The sequence below is a fragment of the Rhynchophorus ferrugineus genome, unplaced genomic scaffold (assembly GCF_030347505.1).
Source record: "Rhynchophorus ferrugineus isolate W39M unplaced genomic scaffold, kcgeb_rfMv2 rfM3, whole genome shotgun sequence".
NCBI classification, from domain to species: Eukaryota; Metazoa; Arthropoda; class Insecta; order Coleoptera; family Curculionidae; genus Rhynchophorus; species Rhynchophorus ferrugineus.
This window is the reverse complement of record NW_027472582.1, coordinates 37456928-37475859: the sequence shown is the minus strand read 5'-3', so window position 1 is coordinate 37475859 and position 18932 is coordinate 37456928. Positions and strand designations below refer to the sequence as shown.

The window sequence follows — 18932 nt, the reverse complement described above, 5'->3', positions numbered from 1 at the left end:
ATTTTGGTATCCTCACTAGAAGATAAACTCTTCGCAGGCAGTTCACGACTCTTGTGTCGGAAGAAGTAGCTCTGGAGAATGCGGCGGGTGGAGTACCACTTTACATTTTTATGTTTCCAAGGGTGGTTTCACTGGTTTTGTAACGACCATTGTCATGATGAAGAATTGCATTGTTGTGTTTGCTCGTATTTCGGCCATTTTCGCACAGTTCTCGACTCAAACCCATCAATTCTATTCGATATCGATCCCCATTGATGGTGCCATTAGATTTTAGCAGCTTATAGTATAACGCTAAGCTGATCCCTAGCAAATACAGAACGTTAGGTTGAAGCCATATTCGGCTTTGCCGTTCATGTTGATGCATGAGCTGGTGGCCCTGAAGAATGTTTTCGTATTGGATGATCGTAATGGATCCACTCTTCATTACCAGATACAAGACCATAAAAAAACCTTTATGATATTGACTTTGAAGCTCCATTTCACACTTTACCAAAGGCCTTTCGATGTCTATTGGCTTAATTCAAACGGCAGAATATATCAGAGTTTTTGGATCATCCTTTAAGCGATTGGAAATTGTTTCTTGTACTACTTCCAATAATTTAGCATATTCTGCTTGCCTTTGGCATGAATGATAATCGACTAGTGTCTTCAGATACATGTCTAAAAATTTTTTTTGCCTGAGCAGAAATTACTTTGCTTTCGGTATCAAAATTACCACTTTTGAAACGTTGAAACCAGTATTCGCATATTGAATCGAACACACTAAAACAATATTTTGGTCACGTCACACACGACGAAATGGTACATATTGAAAAGTGAAGTATGTCAGTGAGGTTAGTTACATATACCCGATGTAATACATAGTAATACCATCAGTTCTAACTCCTCTATAATTATTTTATTAGAAAAGTAGAAGCCCTGACAAGTCATGTTTTATTGTTAAACGAAGTACCAGTCAGTCAGTCAGTAGGTAGGTCTTCTTACTAGAAGTATCTAAGTATTTCTTAACATTTTTTTACCAATTTTGAGGTGTATTGACAAGCATTATTGAATTGAAAAGTGATTTTGTCATGCCTATCGGAGTTTTATGGTTGCTTTTTCCTGCAGAGCACCTTTAGTTAAATTACCTGGTGTAATTCACTAAATAATTTTCGGAACGCTGATTCAAATCAATAAATAAGCAATCAATATAGAAATATAGATGATTCAATAATCAATATAGAAGTTAGTAATTCCACGCAATTGGCTTCATTTAGCTGCTGGCTATTCATTGTGTTTCATTTAATAAAAATAAACTGTTTCTTAATTACTTAAAGTTATGTTTACAGTTTATAATAAAGCACAATACTATAAAATACCTGAACTGTCTTCGATCATACGGATTAATTTAATATTATAAACTTAACTTGACTAATACCTAGTTGTGAATATAAACTTATCGTGAATGCTTGCGTATCTATTGATTCACTCTATTTAAGGTGGTGTGTGTGTCACACCCACTCTGAAACTATATTGTATCTGATTCACTATTCAAGCATATGACATATAGCCGGTGGTTTTAGTTTTATATTTCTTTAAAGGCACCTAAATCGAACTTGTTGAATTTATAATCATTGTTGATAGTTCACCAGCATTAACTTAGTCTTTTTAGCCAGCCAGTCAGCTTTCAGTCAATGAGTAAACATTTCCTGTGGTTTATTTTGTGGACTAATTTCTTCGACAATGATAAACCAGTGAAAAAATGCTTAATTTTTTTTTCTAGATTATTTTTGCAAAATATAAAAACAGAGCTTTCTAAAGAATTGGAATATTAATATAATTGGGTTGCAATTGGTATTTTTGGTAAATTAATCCTCAATGATTTATATAATTAACATAACCTTAGCAACTGTCTGGATTGTGGTTTGGACGATCTCGACATTATTAAAAATAACCCTATTTAGATCACTAAATCCACTTTCGATATGACAATGACTTGTGGCTGTACATCTTTCATAATAAAATGGCACAGTAGAGTTTCTTACTAAAATGTATACTATTTTACAGACGATTATGTCATTTTCGTCATTTTTGTCATTTGAGTCCAGAATAGCCAAATTTTAGTCTTGATTGTAATATTTCTCCTTTACTACGTATTTAGGATTCAAAATGTTTTAACTTTTACACTTGCCTTCATCGGATGACGTTTATATGAGTAGGCGTTGCATCATTTGTTAATACTTTGGGTCTTTCTTCATTGACTTTGCTCATCTGGCTTTGCTATGCAGCCCATATTCCTAAATACATGCCACCTCCCAAATACATTTCTCCTATTTAAATCTAGTATTATGTTGAAAAGTAGTTCTATCACATGCGGCATATTTACCAGACTTGGATTCATGTGAAATAAACTATGCGGTTGTGAGTTTATTTTATGGCCGCATTCGTATATTAACTGAGTGATAGCGTAACGAGATATCAATATGTATTTATAATCAAGAAATTAGCAATATTATACCTACCAGCTAGAACAATAAAAATACGTTAGTGTTAAGCGATCGGGGTTCATTTATTTATTTTAGGCGTAAAAGTATTTTTATATAACTCTAATAAAATTATGTCATATTTAAAAGGTCACTAAATTTAGTAAGCAATCATAGAAACATATAAAAATTAAGAAATTTATCTATTAATTTTATTATATTAATTATATTTATGTTATTAGATATTCCGAAGAAAGCCAAAATGAGACTACCACTGTATTTAATTGTGGTGTTAGTGACAATTTATTCAACATCAGCGGATGTTAGCCATATCAAAGATGCAGCTTTAAGTGAAAAACGTAATGGTAAAACGATAACCTTCTGGTGGATGAGTGACGATAGTCCATTCAAGGCATCTTATCAATATTTCAAAAAATGTACTGCAGAAGGTAAATAATAAAAATGTGTATATGAAGTATTATTCAACAAGATTTTTCTAGGTAATTGCCTTACTCAAAGACATGTTATTAAATCGCTACCTGCTGACGTAAAATCGGAAATATCTAAATCAATTGATATACAAGGCAATGTTTTCTTGAATGGCGGTTTTAACGCAAATCAGCTTAAATATTCAGCTTCGTTTACCGCTTCAGGATCTAATTTAGATTTAGATGACCAAAACACCATTCAAGTTAAAACGGATTTCAGCAAGAATCCATTCCTGAATGGCGCGTATGCCCATGCCGGTAAAATTTTCAGTTACAATATCTTTACCAAAAATTGTATCACATTTATTTCAGCAGCTAATGGAGATGCTGTTCAAGATAAAAATGGATTTATTGGAGTACAACCTTCTGTACCTTTTAAAGGGCTAAAAAAAGGTGAAGTGTTTAAAACATTCGAAGGGTTCAGTGATGCCTCTGCTTGTGTTGGTACCTCAAAAGTATGTGTACCTAAAGACAAGTGTATAAATGGAATAGCAACAAACACTTCTCATTTAAATAAGGTTAGTACAGTATTTATAAATATTACTTATAATATTTAATATAGTTGAAAATATATAGTCAATCCAGTTAAACAACGTATACAAAATGTATGAAATCAGCAGATTGCATATCAAGTTTTTCCACAATATTTTTAACTCAAACGCATGTAGCACATACAGGGTACAGACAAAAGATATATGAAAACCATGCAATAGAATACATCTTGTAGCATGTTAATGAAATTGCTTCCGTGTAAATAATGAGACGCGTATGAAAGTATTGCGGGTTGTAATTAGAAATAGCCCAATGGTTGTCTTAATTCTGTAACAATATATCATATCATATAACAATTTCATTCCACATATTAAAAGTGAAAATAATAATAATTAATGAAAACGTTTCAACTTTGATATATTTCTAACAAAATTATTTTATTTAAATTGTAGAGCGTTTGAGTTGTAATTTGTATATTTTGTAAATTTGACGTGAGGTTCCTTTTCTTTTACTTAAAAAGTTTACAGTTTAGAAATCCCGTAAGGAATGTTTTTTCAAGTTTATGACATAGTATAGTATTTGTATGATAGATCAATACAGATGCAGGTCAATGGAGGTACCTGGAAGAACACTGTACAACACAAATTAAATTAAACTATGATCGCCCTCATCTCATCATTTTCTCAGCCCGATCGTTCCATGTGAAGATTAAGAAAACTCTCTCCAGTCGTAAAGTCGTTTTAGAGATCATGGCTCAATAAATGGAGGTAAAATGAAATAAAACGATGATGGTTGACATAACGTCACGTTATAAAAGATGTAATGGAAAACAAATAGATAAAAAGGCAACGGCGCGATATTGCCTAAGAAGACACTTGGGAAGTCGATAGTGTCATGTCTGAATCTAATGATCAGTGGCTGAATAATCCAAAATATCGACCGCTTCTGGCATTCCGCGCTTATTCAACACCTGATATAATATTTTCTGAGGTTTCTTCTTACAGGGTTCTACCGACTATTTCAAGCTTTACACTTTCCAAAATGAGCTTCTCGCGAGAATTATTAACGCTACATGGTTTATCACAAATGATCAAATTTACAGAAAAATAACACCCCAAAAATGAACTTCTTTTCCCACGCTTTCCATAAAAAATAACTGAGCTTCAGATCTTCAGTGAATGTACTCAATCGTGAGCTGCTCCCTCTCTCCAGGCAGCAACGACCATTTTCCCGTTATTGCATTTCTTACATTTGTTGAACACGACACTATCCCGTCATGTGTAAACTCAAGTTCGCAGAACCACATTTAGTTAGTATTAGGTAGATTCCATTGAATCTAAGATTCTCTTTCATTTTTTGAGATATTTAAGGTGTCCATACTAATATTCAATGCAGCTACAAAACGCCAAAAATAATAATTTTAATTTTCAATAAAACCGTAGCAAATTAATATTTCTATATAAATAAAAAAACTTTATTTTTAATTGATTACCTCTCTAATGAATATTATGGCAAGGGGAGGCCTCCATTTTCTTGTTCCTGTTCGAGGTAACTGATTAGAGAGGCAATCTGTTCTATCTGGCATCGGAATTTTTAATCGGAGTAATAATAAGCAGCGATTTGAAATGTATTAAAACAATCAGAGCGTTAGGATAACATTTGCAGGTTTATAACCTCTTAGATCTATTGTTTTGGAGAATTTTGTATACGTCCACAGGGTTGTCCGTTTACGTGTTCCAATATATCAGCCAGCAGTGTATCTTTTTTCAGTTAGAATAAAATGGGAAGGATAATATTGCCTCATTCTAAAACGAATTCAAAATTGCGACAGTCAATGTATTAAATATATTTATGACGTATGTTCACAGCAACTTTGGATCGACTGTAATTTATTTTTTTAACATACTTGTTTAAGTTCAGTCCTTTAAAAATGGATTCCTTAATTGACGCCACTTCAGTAAAAGGAGGTTTAAGTTTGTTAAAGGCCAGTACAGTTTGACACTATTCAAATGTTGACTGAGTTTACGATAAGTCTTTTTAAAATGTGGTCACATTGATCCCTTGTTATATTAACATAGTTACATTTGAATAATTAGCTCGTTACCAGGTCAAAAATAGGAGAATATTCTGAAAAACAAAACAGTATATAGTTTATTAAAAGGGGCTAGAAACTTCCGAAAGCAGACCATATCCTTCAATGAAGATGTATTACAAACAAACTAATTTTTATTATAATTTAGTCATGATTCATACTCTGTCCTGCATACAGCAAATGTTGGCTAAAACAACGAAACGCGCCAGAAATATGGTATGAAACAATTAAGCCACGGGTTTTGTAGTACCCATTGCTGCAATCTCAATTAATTCTTATGTATTATAATTAATAATTGAAAAGGGGATTGTAGTGTCAGCTGGATGGATATTGGAGTTGCCTTTTAAGTTAAATTTCTATTTTCCCTATGATTAGTTTGGGCTTACAACAAACAATAATCAGAACATATTACTCATATAGAAAACAAAATAATGAAACTATTGATTTTAGGCAACACATTGTGGTGATACCGAAGTTTGTTGTAACTTACCAAGCGCTGATACGAAATCAGTAATAAATCACGTTAAAAACTTGTTTACCACCGCAGGAAAATCTAGTGTTCAAAACAATGGTTTGAAGGTAATATTTGATGATTATATTGTTACTTGTTTAATTTATATATTGTAACTCAACTTTTTCAGATTTCATCACAAAAGCAATCATTCCTAAATTTAGTCGGAGATATAAATCTTTCAACTGTAAAACCAATAAGAGATGTTACATTATACATTTCACCAGATCCTCAAAATGATTTGACAAATACTTATGAACATGGAAATGACTTTAGGCATTCTAATCGTCCGACGCCTGGATATTTACCGCCATTTCCATCGACAGAACCCACTCCCGTAAACTCTTGTAAACCCGGACAAAAAACAGACCAACAAGGCCAATGTACAAGCAACAGTATAGATTCTAGTCAAACCATAAATACCGATAATTCTTGCGCCAACGGACAAAAGGTTGGTCCATATGGCCAATGTGTCAGTATTAAGGTTGAACCGATACCAAAACCATCAGTACCATCTTGCGCGCCAGGCGAGAAGCTTGGTTCATATGGACAATGTGTAAGCATCACTGTTAGCCCTAGACCTAGTCCTTCCAAGCCATCCTGCAAACCTGGCCAATCTATTGGACCATATGGTCAATGCATTAGTAGCGGTGTAACCTCAAATCCATCATCATTAGGGTCTTGTGGTACTGGACAAAAACCTGGTCAAAATGGACAATGTATAAGTAGTGGGGTGTCTCCGAGTCCGCCATCTTCCCAACTCTCTTGTGGGCCTGGGCAGAAAGTAGGACCTTTTGGTCAATGTGTTAGTATAAGTGTAAACCCCACTCCACAACCTTCCCAACCGTCTTGTGGCCCTGGACAAAAACCTAGTCCATATGGCCATTGTATAAGTAGTGGCCTGTCACCTAGACCGCCATCTCCTCATCCAACTTGTGAACCGGGACAGAAAGTCGGACCTCATGGTCAATGCATCAGTATCGGCGTAACACCAACTCCACAAACTTCCCAGCCTTCTTGTGGCCCTGGACAAAAACCTGGTCCATATGGACAATGTACAAGTAGTGGCGCATTTCCTAGTCCGCCATCTTCTCAACCATCTTGCGGACAAGGACAGAAAGTCGGACCTAATGGTAAATGCATCAGTATCAGTGTAACATCCGCTCCACAACAATCCCAAACCTCTTGTGGCCCAGGACAAAAACCTGGCCAATATGGCCAATGTTTGAATAGTGGCGAGTCTTCTAGTCCGCCATCTTTTCAACCAACTTGTGGACTGGGACAAAAAGTCGGACCTTATGGTCAATGCATCAGTATCACTATAACTCCCACTCCACAACTTTCCCAGCCTTCTTGTGGTCCTGGACAAAAACCTGGTCCATATGGCCAATGTATAAGTAGTGGCATGTCTCCTAGCCCGCCATCCTTTCAACCAACATGTGGACCGGGCCAGAAAGCCGGACCTTATGGTCAATGCATCAGTATCAGTGTTACTCCCACTCCACAAACTTCCCAGCCCTCTTGTGGCCCTGGACAAAAACCTGGTCCATATGGCCAATGTATAAGTAGTGGCGTGTCTCCTAGTCCGCCATCTTCACAACCAACTTGTGGACCGGGCCAGAAAGCCGGACCTTATGGTCAATGCATCAGTATCAATGTTACTCCCACTCCAAAACCATCTCAGTCCTCTTGTAGGCCTGGACATAAACCTGGTCCATATGGCCAATGTATAAGTAGTGGCGTGTCTCCTAGTCCACCATCTTCTCAACCATCTTGTGGACCAGGACAGAAAGCCGGACCTTATGGTCAATGCATCAGTATCAGTGTAACTGCCGCTCCACAACCACCCCAGTCTTCTTGTGGCCCTGGACAAAAACTTGGTCCATATGGCCAATGTATAAATAGTGGCGTGTCTCCCAGTCCGCCATCTTTTCAACCAACTTGTGGACCGGGCCAGAATGCCGGATCTTATGGTCAATGCATCAGTATCAGTGTTACTCCCACTCCACAACCTTCCCAGCCCTCTTGTGACCCTGGACAAAAACCTGGTCCATATGGCAAATGTATAAATAGTGGCGTGACACCTAGTCCGCCATTTTCCCAACTGTCTTGTGGGCCTGGGCAGAAAGTAGGACCTTTTGGTCAATGTGTTAGTATAAGTGTAACCCCCACTCCACAACCTTCCCAACCCTCTTGTGGCCCTGGACGAAAACCTGGTCCATATGGCCAATGTATAGATGTTGGTGTGTCTCCAAGTCCACCATCTTCTCAACCATCTTGTGGACCAGGACAGAAAGCCGGACCTTATGGTCAATGCATCAGTATCAGTGTTACTCCCACTCCACAACCTTCCCAGCCCTCTTGTGACCCTGGACAAAAACCTGGTCCATATAGCCAATGTATAGGTAGTGGCGTGTCTCCTAGTCCGCCATCTTCCCAAATATCTTGTGGGCCTGGGCAGAAAGTAGGACCTTTTGGTCAATGCATCAGTATCAGTGTTACTCCCACTCCACAACATTCCCAGTCCTCTTGTAGTCCTGGACTAAAGCCTGGTCCATATGGCCAATGTATAAGTAGTGGCGTGTCTCCTAATCCGCCATCTTCACAACCTTCTTGTGGACCCGGACAGAAAGTCGGACCTTATGGTCAGTGCGTCAGCATCAGTGTTACTCCCACTCCACAACCTTCCCAGCCTTCTTGTGGCCCTGGACTAAAGCCTGGTCCATATGGCCAATGTATAAGTAGTGGCGTGTCTCCTAGTCCGTCATCTTCACAGCCTTCTTGTGGACCAGGACAGAAAGTCGGACCTTATGGTCAGTGCGTCAGCATCAGTGTTACTCCCACTCCACAACCTTCCCAGCCTTCTTGTGGCCCTGGACTAAAGCCTGGTCCATATGGCCAATGTATAAGTAGTGGCGTGTCTCCTAGTCCGCCATCTTCACAACCTTCTTGTGGACCAGGACAGAAAGTCGGACCTTATGGTCAGTGCGTCAGCATCAGTGTTACTTTCACTCCACAACCTTCCCAACCTTCTTGTGGCCCTGGACTAAAGCCTGGTCCATATGGCCAATGTATAAGTAGTGGCGTGTCTCCTAGCCCGCCATCTTCACAACCTTCTTGTGGACCAGGCCAGAAAGTCGGACCTTATAGTCAGTGCATCAGCATCAGTGTTACTCCCACTCCACAACCTTCCCAGCCTTCTTGTGGCCCTGGACTAAAGCCTGGTCCATATGACCAATGTGTAAGTAGTGGCGTGTCTCCTAGTCCGCCATCTTCACAACCTTCTTGTGGACCACGACAGAAAGTCGGACCTTATGGTCAGTGCGTCAGCATCAGTGTTACTCCCACTCCACAACCTTCCCAGCCTTCTTGTGGCCCTGGACTAAAGCCTGGTCCATATGGCCAATGTATAAGTAGTGGCGTGTCCCCTAGTCCGCCATCTTCACAACCTTCTTGTGCACCAGGACAGAAAGTCGGACCTTTTGGTCAGTGCGTCAGCATCAGTGTTACTCCCACTCCAGAACCTTCCGAGCCTTCTTGTGGCCCTGGACTAAAGCCTGGTCCATATGGCCAATGTATAAGTAGTGGCGTGTCTCCTAGTCCGCCATCTTCACAGCCTTCTTGTGGACCAGGACAGAAAGTCGGACCTTATGGTCAGTGCGTCAGCATCAGTGTCACTCCCACTCCACAACCTTCCCAACCTTCTTGTGGCCCTGGACTAAAGCCTGGTCCATATGGCCAATGTATAAGTAGTGGCGTGTCTCCTAATCCGCCATCTTCACAACCTTCTTGTGGACCAGGACAGAAAGTCGGACCTTATGGTCAGTGCGTCAGCATCAGTGTTACTCCCACTCCACAACCTTCCCAGCCTTCTTGTGGCCCAGGACTAAAGCCTGGTCCATATGGCCAATGTATAAGTAGTGGCGTGACTCCTAGTCCGCCATCTTCACAACCTTCTTGTGGACCAGGACAGAAAGTCGGACCTTATGGTCAGTGCGTCAGCATCAGTGTTACTCCCACTCCACAACCTTCCCAGCCTTCTTGTGGCCCTGGACTAAAGCCTGGTCCATATGGCCAATGTATAAGTAGTGGCGTGTCTCCTAGTCCGCCATCTTCACAACCTTCTTGTGAACCAGGACAGAAAGTCGGACCTTATGGTCAGTGCGTCAGCATCAGTGTTACTCCCACTCCACAACCTTCCCAGCCTTCTTGTGGCCCTGGACTTAAGCCTGGTCCATATGGCCAATGTATAAGTAGTGGCGTGTCTCCTAGTCCGCCATCTTCACAACCTTCTTGTGGACCAGGGCAGAAAGTCGGATCTTATGGTCAGTGCGTCAGCATCAGTGTTACTCCCACTTTCCAACCTTCCCAGCCTTCTTGTGGCCCTGGACTAAAGCCTGGTCCATATGGCCAATGTATAAGTAGTGGCGTGTCTCCTAGTCCGCCATCTTCACAACCTTCTTGTGGACCAGCACAGAAAGTCGGACCTTATGGTCAGTGCGTCAGCATCAGTGTTACTCCCACTCCACAACCTTCCCAGCCTTCTTGTGGCCCTGGACTAAAGCCTGGTCCATATGGCCAATGTATAAGTAGTGGCGTGTCTCCTAGTCCGCCATCTTCACAGCCTTCTTGTGGACCAGGACAGAAAGTCGGACCTTATGGTCAGTGCGTCAGCATCAGTGTCACTCCCACTCCACAACCTTCCCAACCTTCTTGTGGCCCTGGACTAAAGCCTGGTCCATATGGCCAATGTATAAGTAGTGGCGTGTCTCCTAGTCCGCCATCTTCACAACCTTCTTGTGGACCAGGACAGAAAGTCGGACCTTATGGTCAGTGCGTCAGCATCAGTGTTACTCCCACTCCACAACCTTCCCAGCCTTCTTGTGGCCCTGGACTAAAGCCTGGTCCATATGGCCAATGTATAAGTAGTGGCGTGTCTCCTAGTCCGCCATCTTCACAACCTTCTTGTGAACCAGGACAGAAAGTCGGACCTTATGGTCAGTGCGTCAGCATCAGTGTTACTCCCACTCCACAACCTTCCCAGCCTTCTTGTGGCCCTGGACTTAAGCCTGGTCCATATGGCCAATGTATAAGTAGTGGCGTGTCTCCTAGTCCGCCATCTTCACAACCTTCTTGTGGACCAGGACAGAAAGTCGGACCTTATGGTCAGTGCGTCAGCATCAGTGTTACTCCCACTCCAGAACCTTCCCAGCCTTCTTGTGGCCCTGGACTAAAGCCTGGTCCATATGGCCAATGTATAAGTAGTGGCGTGTCTCCTAGTCCGCCATCTTCACAACCTTCTTGTGGACCAGGACAGAAAGTCGGATCTTATGGTCAGTGCGTCAGCATCAGTGTTACTCCCACTCCACAACCTTCCCAGCCTTCTTGTGGCCCAGGACTAAAGCCTGGTCCATATGGCCAATGTATAAGTAGTGGCGTGTCTCCTAGTCCGCCATCTTCACAACCTTCTTGTGGACCAGGACAGAAAGTCGGACCTTATGGTCAGTGCGTCAGCATCAGTGTTACTCCCACTCCACAACCTTCCCAGCCTTCTTGTGGCCCTGGACTAAAGCCTGGTCCATATGGCCAATGTATAAGTAGTGGCGTGTCTCCTAGTCCGCCATCTTCACAACCTTCTTGTGAACCAGGACAGAAAGTCGGACCTTATGGTCAGTGCGTCAGCATCAGTGTTACTCCCACTCCACAACCTTCCCAGCCTTCTTGTGGCCCTGGACTTAAGCCTGGTCCATATGGCCAATGTATAAGTAGTGGCGTGTCTCCTAGTCCGCCATCTTCACAACCTTCTTGTGGACCAGGGCAGAAAGTCGGATCTTATGGTCAGTGCGTCAGCATCAGTGTTACTCCCACTTTCCAACCTTCCCAGCCTTCTTGTGGCCCTGGACTAAAGCCTGGTCCATATGGCCAATGTATAAGTAGTGGCGTGTCTCCTAGTCCGCCATCTTCACAACCTTCTTGTGGACCAGCACAGAAAGTCGGACCTTATGGTCAGTGCGTCAGCATCAGTGTTACTCCCACTCCACAACCTTCCCAGCCTTCTTGTGGCCCTGGACTAAAGCCTGGTCCATATGGCCAATGTATAAGTAGTGGCGTGTCTCCTAGTCCGCCATCTTCACAGCCTTCTTGTGGACCAGGACAGAAAGTCGGACCTTATGGTCAGTGCGTCAGCATCAGTGTCACTCCCACTCCACAACCTTCCCAACCTTCTTGTGGCCCTGGACTAAAGCCTGGTCCATATGGCCAATGTATAAGTAGTGGCGTGACTCCTAGTCCGCCATCTTCACAACCTTCTTGTGGACCAGGACAGAAAGTCGGACCTTATGGTCAGTGCGTCAGCATCAGTGTTACTCCCACTCCACAACCTTCCCAGCCTTCTTGTGGCCCTGGACTAAAGCCTGGTCCATATGGCCAATGTATAAGTAGTGGCGTGTCTCCTAGTCCGCCATCTTCACAACCTTCTTGTGAACCAGGACAGAAAGTCGGACCTTATGGTCAGTGCGTCAGCATCAGTGTTACTCCCACTCCACAACCTTCCCAGCCTTCTTGTGGCCCTGGACTTAAGCCTGGTCCATATGGCCAATGTATAAGTAGTGGCGTGTCTCCTAGTCCGCCATCTTCACAACCTTCTTGTGGACCAGGACAGAAAGTCGGACCTTATGGTCAGTGCGTCAGCATCAGTGTTACTCCCACTCCAGAACCTTCCCAGCCTTCTTGTGGCCCTGGACTAAAGCCTGGTCCATATGGCCAATGTATAAGTAGTGGCGTGTCTCCTAGTCCGCCATCTTCACAACCTTCTTGTGGACCAGGACAGAAAGTCGGATCTTATGGTCAGTGCGTCAGCATCAGTGTTACTCCCACTCCACAACCTTCCCAGCCTTCTTGTGGCCCTGGACTAAAGCCTGGTCCATATGGCCAATGTATAAGTAGTGGCGTGTCTCCTAGTCCGCCATCTTCACAACCTTCTTGTGGACCAGGACAGAAAGTCGGACCTTATGGTCAGTGCGTCAGCATCAGTGTTACTCCCACTCCACAACCTTCCCAGCCTTCTTGTGGCCCTGGACTAAAGCCTGGTCCATATGGCCAATGTATAAGTAGTGGCGTGTCTGCTAGTCCGCCATCTTCACAACCTTATTGTGAACCAGGACAGAAAGTCGGACCTTATGGTCAGTGCGTCAGCATCAGTGTTACTCCCACTCCAGAACCTTCCGAGCCTTCTTGTGGCCCTGGACTAAAGCCTGGTCCATATGGCCAATGTATAAGTAGTGGCGTGTCTCCTAGTCCGCCATCTTCACGGCCTTCTTGTGGACCAGGACAGAAAGTCGGACCTTATGGTCAGTGCATCAGCATCAGTGGTACTCCCACTCCAGAACCTTCCCAGCCTTCTTGTGGCCCTGGACTAAAGCCTGGTCCATATGGCCAATGTATAAGTAGTGGCGTGTCTCCTAATCCGCCATCTTCACAACCTTCTTGTGGACCAGGACAGAAAGTCGGACCTTATGGTCAGTGCGTCAGCATCAGTGTTACTCCCACTCCACAACCTTCCCAGCTTTCTTGTGGCCCTGGACTAAAGCCTGGTCCATATGGCCAATGTATAAGTAGTGGCGTGTCTCCTAGTCCGCCATCTTCACAACCTTCTTGTGGACCAGGACAAAAAGTCGGACCTTATGGTCAGTGCGTCAGCATCAGTGTTACTCCCACTTCACAACCTTCCCAGCCTTCTTGTGGCCCTGGACTAAAGCCTGGTCCATATGGCCAATGTATAAGTAGTGGCGTGTCTCCTAGTCCGTCATCTTCACAACCTTCTTGTGGACCAGGACAGAAAGTCGGACCATATGGTCAGTGCGTCAGCATCAGTGGTACTCCCACTCCACAACCTTCCCAGCCTTCTTGTGGCCCTGGACTAAAGCCTGGTCCATATGGCCAATGTATAAGTAGTGGCGTGTCTCCTAATCCGCCATCTTCACAACCTTCTTGTGGACCAGGACAGAAAGTCGGACCTTATGGTCAGTGCGTCAGCATCAGTGTTACTCCCACTCCACGACCTTCCCAATCTTTTTGTGGTGCTGGACAGAAAGTCGGGCCATATGGTCAATGTGTGAGTAGTAGCGCATTACCTAGTCCACCATCTTACCAACCTTCTTGTGGCCCGGGACAAAATATAGGCCCTTATGGCACATGTGTAAATATTAATGTTAATCCTGACATACCACATATTGGACCGACCTGCGGACCTGGCCAAACCTCAGGATTAAATGGACATTGTGTTGCAATAAATTCTACTCCTGATAAGACTGGCTCTTCAAGTAGTAACTTAGAAATTACGAATTTCAACAATACTGCGGTACCACCTGTTGGTTGTGCTGCAGCTTTGAAGTGTGTCCAAGAAACCTATTGTACAGCTGATGGATTTGTAAGCTCTGTACCTGTAATTTTGAGCCCACAACAGCAATTACTTAAAGTAGTAACAACGGTAAAGTAATTATATTAGTGAAATTATTGCATTTCAATACACTTGGTTTTTAGGCTTGCTTGGATATCGAGTCTGGTCGACAAGGAGTTTGTTGTAGAGACTCAAATTATAAAGATCCTTGGCCATCTGCTAACTTAAAAGACGGTATAGATGACGGTCAATATGCTGAGGATGATTCAATAGGACAGTATCACGGAGAAAGAAAATAACACATTTCAGTAATATCGTATAAGGACAATTCGTATCAAAAAACCTTGGGTTTCATGGCCAGTATATTTTGTGTTATTTAATATATTGAATGTTTTCTATTTTTGTATAAAAATCATTAATACTGCCTAATAAATTAAGTTTTTGATAACTACGTTTGTGTGTATTTTTGGCATTTATTAACTAATTTGCGAAACGTTTTGAGAGGTTGTATAGATAAATTGTAATAAAACATTTTACAAAAATTTTTGTGCTCTGCAGCTTGTCTACTCGATGGGTAGCTTTTCTTGTTTAAGCATTTGCATGGAGATCTCTGCTTCTTTCTCTAAGTCATCACCATTTCCCACAATCGTCACCACATGCTATCAAAAATAAAAAGATGCCTTGTCTGTATTTTTTCTTAAATTAAATGATTTCCCCGCATTTGATTCTTACTAGGTTTAAAATAATTAGAGAAGAACCGAAAAATGTATGAATCGAATAATACGATATTATGAAACAGTCAGTTTTGTATTCTATGGGACTCATCTATACACTTCTTTGGTCAGTTGTTTTTTTTTATTTTCTTCATTGTAGAATTCTGCTTTATTAGTGATCGCCCTGTGACCAAAATTCTGTTACGAGTCACTTATGATTCGGGACGGGACGGGATTTATAAGACCACTTATGTCTTTGGAACAAAAGAGAAACTTTATTTACATCGCTGGTCTTTTATAAGTTTTTGAACAGCCTCGATACAAATTACAGCACCCTTTACTAGTTATTTTTCATTTCTATATTGACCCTTGTACCGACATAGATCATATATTTAACAATCAATCTCAATTTAAATTACAAAACATTCTAATATAGAATGGGAACTTAAATGGGCATACCTGTAACAATGATCTCAGGGTTCTGCCATGCCGCTAGAGTGCCGCCGATAAAAATGTTACAGATTTCTTTCTTTCGATTTGAATAATTATATCACAAATTTGTTTGTTTTGATGCTTTATGAAATATTGGGTGTAGTGTTTATTCAAATTTATTACTTAAAATTTAAGCTTTAAGGAAGAAATTACTCCCGTATATTCTCTACTTAAGTTATTGTAATAGGTACGATTTTTTTAGGAATCAGGAGCTTTTTATCATTAAATTTTTGCAGAAGTTCCTGCAAAAAAAGTGTTCTGTTCCAGAATAGTAAAGTTCTAACAGAATGGATAATTTTCCCATAAGTTCTGGTTTAAACCAGAAATGTCTTAATTAGATAAACAATGACAAACTTAAGCGATTCTCTCATGAGAATTTCTCTTTATATTTTAAATCAGAAGACTATTGACCTATATGTGGCAAACTATCGCTTAACAAAGTTGCAGTTCCTAGCTGCAACTTATACAGTGTTAAAAGTAAGTGCAATATTTTTCAAAATTGGGATGCTTCAATACTTATATATATAGTTTATATTGAAGTAGAGGAATATGTTCCTTCAACTTCAGGCAAGCGGGAGCAATTTTAATGGCCACACCATACAACACCAAATAGAACAAGTAAGTGTATGTAATATCTTTTTATTATTTTGCTATTTTTTATAGTTCTTATTTTATAGAATCTAGAAGTCAGTTAGCTCCGGAAGCCCGGCCTTTTTGCAAAGGTTTTGCAAGTGGTTCCTATTTGTATAGAAATGTATTGAGTAAATAGACAAGAAACAGAGCTGAGGAAGTATGCTCGCCAAAATGACAAATGTTGTCTTACTGTACCAGGAATTTATTTTAATTTATATTCATATGAAGCCATATCTAGACTTTTTTATGTAATGCTAAATATATGTGCCAAGCAAAGCAAAGTATGTATAAGCAAATATAATGAAAATTCTAGATAATTTGTTATGCCAGCATATGTCACTATTTTCCAAACTATTGTGTTCAACATCTGGATGATGATCTTTAATACATTTAAATATTCTATTTTCCAGTATATTTTACACAAATTATTTTTTTATTTATAGGTTTATATTTTAAAATATTTAAAGCAATAATAATGTACAATTAGAAAATAAGTTATGTTAATTTTAGTTTTAATTTCCTCCTGTAATATTAATAAAGTTATATTATTTTTTAAATTGCCCCACCGTACTAAATAAATACGCTTTGCGTGACCTCTGGTGACATGGCAGACCATAATTTGGTTATAATTTTATACAGGAGAGATCGCATTCAAAGTCTATCTATTTTGGATTTAAAAGTATCTAACAACTAACATAGTTAACAATATAAATAAAGATTACTAAAATACATTTAAATTGCCAGAACAAACCTATTACATTCTACATTGAAATATGTTTGAACTGAAAATCAAAAAAATTGTTCTGTTTCAGAATGAGAAGCTTGTAATAGAATGCATCGATTTCCTATAACTTGTGGTTTAAGCCAGAAATGGTTTAATAAGATGAATAGTGACAAACCTAAGAGATTCTCACATGAGGGTTTCTCTTTATATTTTAAATCAGATGACTATTGATCCATATGTGGTAAACTATCGCTTAACAAAGATGCAGTTCCTAGTTGCAACTTATATAGTGTAAAATGTAAGTAAAATATTTTTTAAAAATTGGGATGCTTCAATACTTGAAATTATCTTTTGTGTCCATATGGTTTATATTGAAATAGAGGAATATGTTCCTTGAACTTCAGGCATGCGGGAGCCACACCATACAATGTCAAAAAGAAGAAGTAAGTGGGTGTAATATTTTTTTATTATTTTCTATTTTTTATAATTGCTATTTTATATAATCTAGAGATCAGATACTATATGTAGTTAATGTTACTCGATAACTTATGTTAGCTTCAGCAGCCCGGCATTTTTACAAAAAGTAGTTTCTATTTCTAAAGAAGATTATAGAGTAAATAGACAAAAAAAACAGAGCTGAACTGAGCACGGTTCCAGAGATTTATTATAATTTATATGTGTTTGAAGCCATTTCTATATTTTTTTATGTATTGCCGAAAGTATGTCCCAAAGCAAATTTAAAGAAAATTCTGGATAAAATGTTTTGTCAGAATATGTCACTATTTTTCAAAACTATTGTGCCCAACATCTCGATGATGATCTTTAATTTATCTAAATATTCTATTTTTAAGTATATTTTAAACACATTATTTTTTAATTTATAGGTTTATAGTATTTAAGGCAATAATAATGTACAATTATAAAATAGATTATAAGTTGTCATATTAGATATTTTTCATGTATTTAGAAAGTATTTTAAATAAATTTTAATTAGTATTTAAATAAAATAGTTTATTAAAATTCTACTTTTAATTTTCCCCTGTAATATTAATAAATTTTAATATTATTTTCCAGATACCTCCTCCCCGTACTAAATAAACACGCCTTGCGCGACCTCTGGTGGCATGACAGAGCATAAATTGATTACAATTTTATACAGGGGAGATCGCATTCAAAGTCTATATTGGATTTAAAAGTATTTAGCAACTAACCTAGTTAACATTATAAACAAAGATTACTAAAATACATTTGAATTGCCAGAACAAACCTATTAAATTCTACATTGAAATATGTTTGAAATTAAGAACTATTCTGTTTCTACATGGTGAGAATTTAATGTTACTTAATGATTCAATTGAATAAATCTGCACAATTATGTGATTAACACAGGTAACAATTAATTTTTTTTCAGATATAATTCTATCTTAAACTTTTTTACTTACACACTTCTTCCACTTTTAATGACAATTATTCAGTTGGTTCTTGGGCTGCCAAACGCACATTTGTATTTGTCTTCGAATGAATTTATTTCATGCCACTGGGTTACCTTTATGAAATGGTATGAAATCATTAAAACTTTTTCTAGTTGGTCACCACCCCAGTTTTCATAAGTTCTTCCTTCACTATCGCTTTACGTTATATATCATTTCATGATCCTTCGTACCACTGAGTTATCGTAGTACTTTTTTGCAACTTTCCATGCCCCTTTTGTTAGTCTATCTAAATACCTTTAAGAAACTTAAACGGTACATCTTTAATTATTTCATCATTATCATCCATGTTATAGTTGACTTCTATTGCTATATCAAATTGGTCTGTTTAGATATAGTCTATTCAAAGTTTATTTGTATATGCATCATCGAAATTTGTGATGTCAAAACGTCGCAATATTGCTGCATCAACTCTGAGTTTTTGATCAGTATGGAGT

At 39.6% G+C, this 18932-nt stretch overlaps 1 protein-coding gene and 1 long non-coding RNA gene across 4 annotated transcripts in view; both read left to right on the top strand.

Moving 5' to 3' along the window:
* The window catches only part of LOC143192547 (uncharacterized), a 41654-nt gene extending 26760 nt beyond the window's left edge, over positions 1–14894 (top strand). The window contains exons 2-7 of one of the 2 annotated variants that reach the window (XM_076397945.1): positions 2705–2911; positions 2963–3208; positions 3266–3468; positions 5985–6113; positions 6176–14533; positions 14587–14894. In XM_076397945.1, coding sequence (XP_076254060.1) covers positions 2725–2911; positions 2963–3208; positions 3266–3468; positions 5985–6113; positions 6176–14533; positions 14587–14742 — 9279 coding nt within the window. In that variant the 5' untranslated portion in view covers positions 2705–2724 and the 3' untranslated portion in view covers positions 14743–14894. Of the gene's footprint in view, positions 1–2704; positions 2912–2962; positions 3209–3262; positions 3469–5984; positions 6114–6175; positions 14534–14586 lie in introns of both variants that reach the window. The other variant, XM_076397944.1, reaches the window with a different exon arrangement.
* Positions 14895–15995: 1101 nt separating this feature from the next.
* Positions 15996–17866, top strand: LOC143192704 (uncharacterized). Of its 2 annotated transcripts, none has more exons than XR_013004866.1 (3): positions 15996–16125; positions 16189–16266; positions 16326–17866. It is a non-coding gene; the product is annotated as an uncharacterized LOC143192704 (long non-coding RNA). The 2 variants fall into 2 exon arrangements; XR_013004865.1 differs by having other exon boundaries at positions 16312–17866.
* The last annotated feature ends 1066 nt before the right edge of the window (positions 17867–18932 follow it).